Source organism: Hippocampus comes, unplaced genomic scaffold, assembly GCF_001891065.2.
Source record: "Hippocampus comes isolate QL1 unplaced genomic scaffold, H_comes_QL1_v1.1 C16871370, whole genome shotgun sequence".
Taxonomy (NCBI): domain Eukaryota; kingdom Metazoa; phylum Chordata; class Actinopteri; order Syngnathiformes; family Syngnathidae; genus Hippocampus; species Hippocampus comes.
Window position 1 is genome coordinate 1 of NW_017840384.1, and position 1,059 is coordinate 1,059.

Below are 1,059 nucleotides of genomic sequence, written 5' to 3' on the forward strand. Positions count from 1 at the left end.
GTCGACGACTCTGTCCGCATGCCCGATGCACTTCCTGACCTTTGCGCTCTCTCCCCGCCCCCGCGCGTGATGCAATTGCCGTCTTACTCTTGTGGGAGCGGATCATCCTGTCGGATTTGGCCGAGGCGTCTTTGACTCTGTTGTGATACTCTAACAAAAAAGTCTTCTCGTGCTCGAAGAAGTCGTCCACGTCCTGCGGACAGAGAGCGTCAAACCGCGGGCCCCGCGCGGCGACAAACTCGGTCGGCGTGGAGCGGACGAAAAGGGTTACCTTGACGCCCGCCACCAGGACGCCGTCCGCCGACTTCACGACATTCTTGAAGAAGTCCTCCAACTTCTCCTTCTTGTTCTTCCCTCGCACGCTCAGCTGCGATCACAAGATGGCGACGTCATCGGCGGTGTCATGCGAAGAAACGGGTGACGGTACACATAGCCCTTTTGACGCTTTAGCCCATAGCCATGATGACCACGGTGTGGGCCACGTAGCACGGCGCTCTTTGCCCTCACGCTTCTTGCTCTCCCAACTATGCCAACTACGTTTTACGAGTGAAGCGCTAGATGTCACCGGTCATACCTGTCGCACCCCAGTCGCGAACGATCGCACACTTTTGCCTCTCGAGTAAAATGTTCAGGACAAGGTTCAGCCAGACATCAAGCGTATCGAGCAAAATGCCGAAGCCTTCCCCATTTGGCCAAGCTACTCACATCCTGGTTGTACTCCAGGAAGACGTGGAAGTTGAGGTCCTTCCTCAGGATGGGATGCGCCGCCACGCGACACAGGAAGACCTCGTGCATAGCCACCGTCTTCTTAAAGATGGCCAGGTACTCGCTGGGACAGAAAGTGAGGCCCACGCGGCCGGGAGTAGGGAATGACGAATGGGTGAATGCTTCCAAACGCATTCGGAATCATTCATCATTCTCAGCTCCCGAATCGCGACGTGGGGATTGGGAGTCCACGAAAACAAAGAAAGAAAGAAAGAAAAAAAATACTCCGACACCCGAGTCGGGAGTGAGTGGAGACCGATTCCCAACTTGAGCAGACGGACTCACGCTTCGAGC

The 1,059-nt window shown here is 55.8% G+C and overlaps 1 protein-coding gene across 1 annotated transcript; it reads right to left on the reverse strand.

Moving 5' to 3' along the window:
- Positions 1–6: 6 nt before the first annotated feature.
- Positions 7–1,036, reverse strand: LOC109509367 (sorting nexin-6-like; the record flags this gene model as incomplete). Its single annotated transcript, XM_019859227.1, has 3 exons — positions 706–1,036; positions 272–367; positions 7–193 (listed from the first exon to the last, which is right to left on the reverse strand). Coding segments are annotated over exons 1-3 (478 nt in total), but the record flags the coding sequence as incomplete, so codon positions are not given.
- Positions 1,037–1,059: the final 23 nt, after the last annotated feature.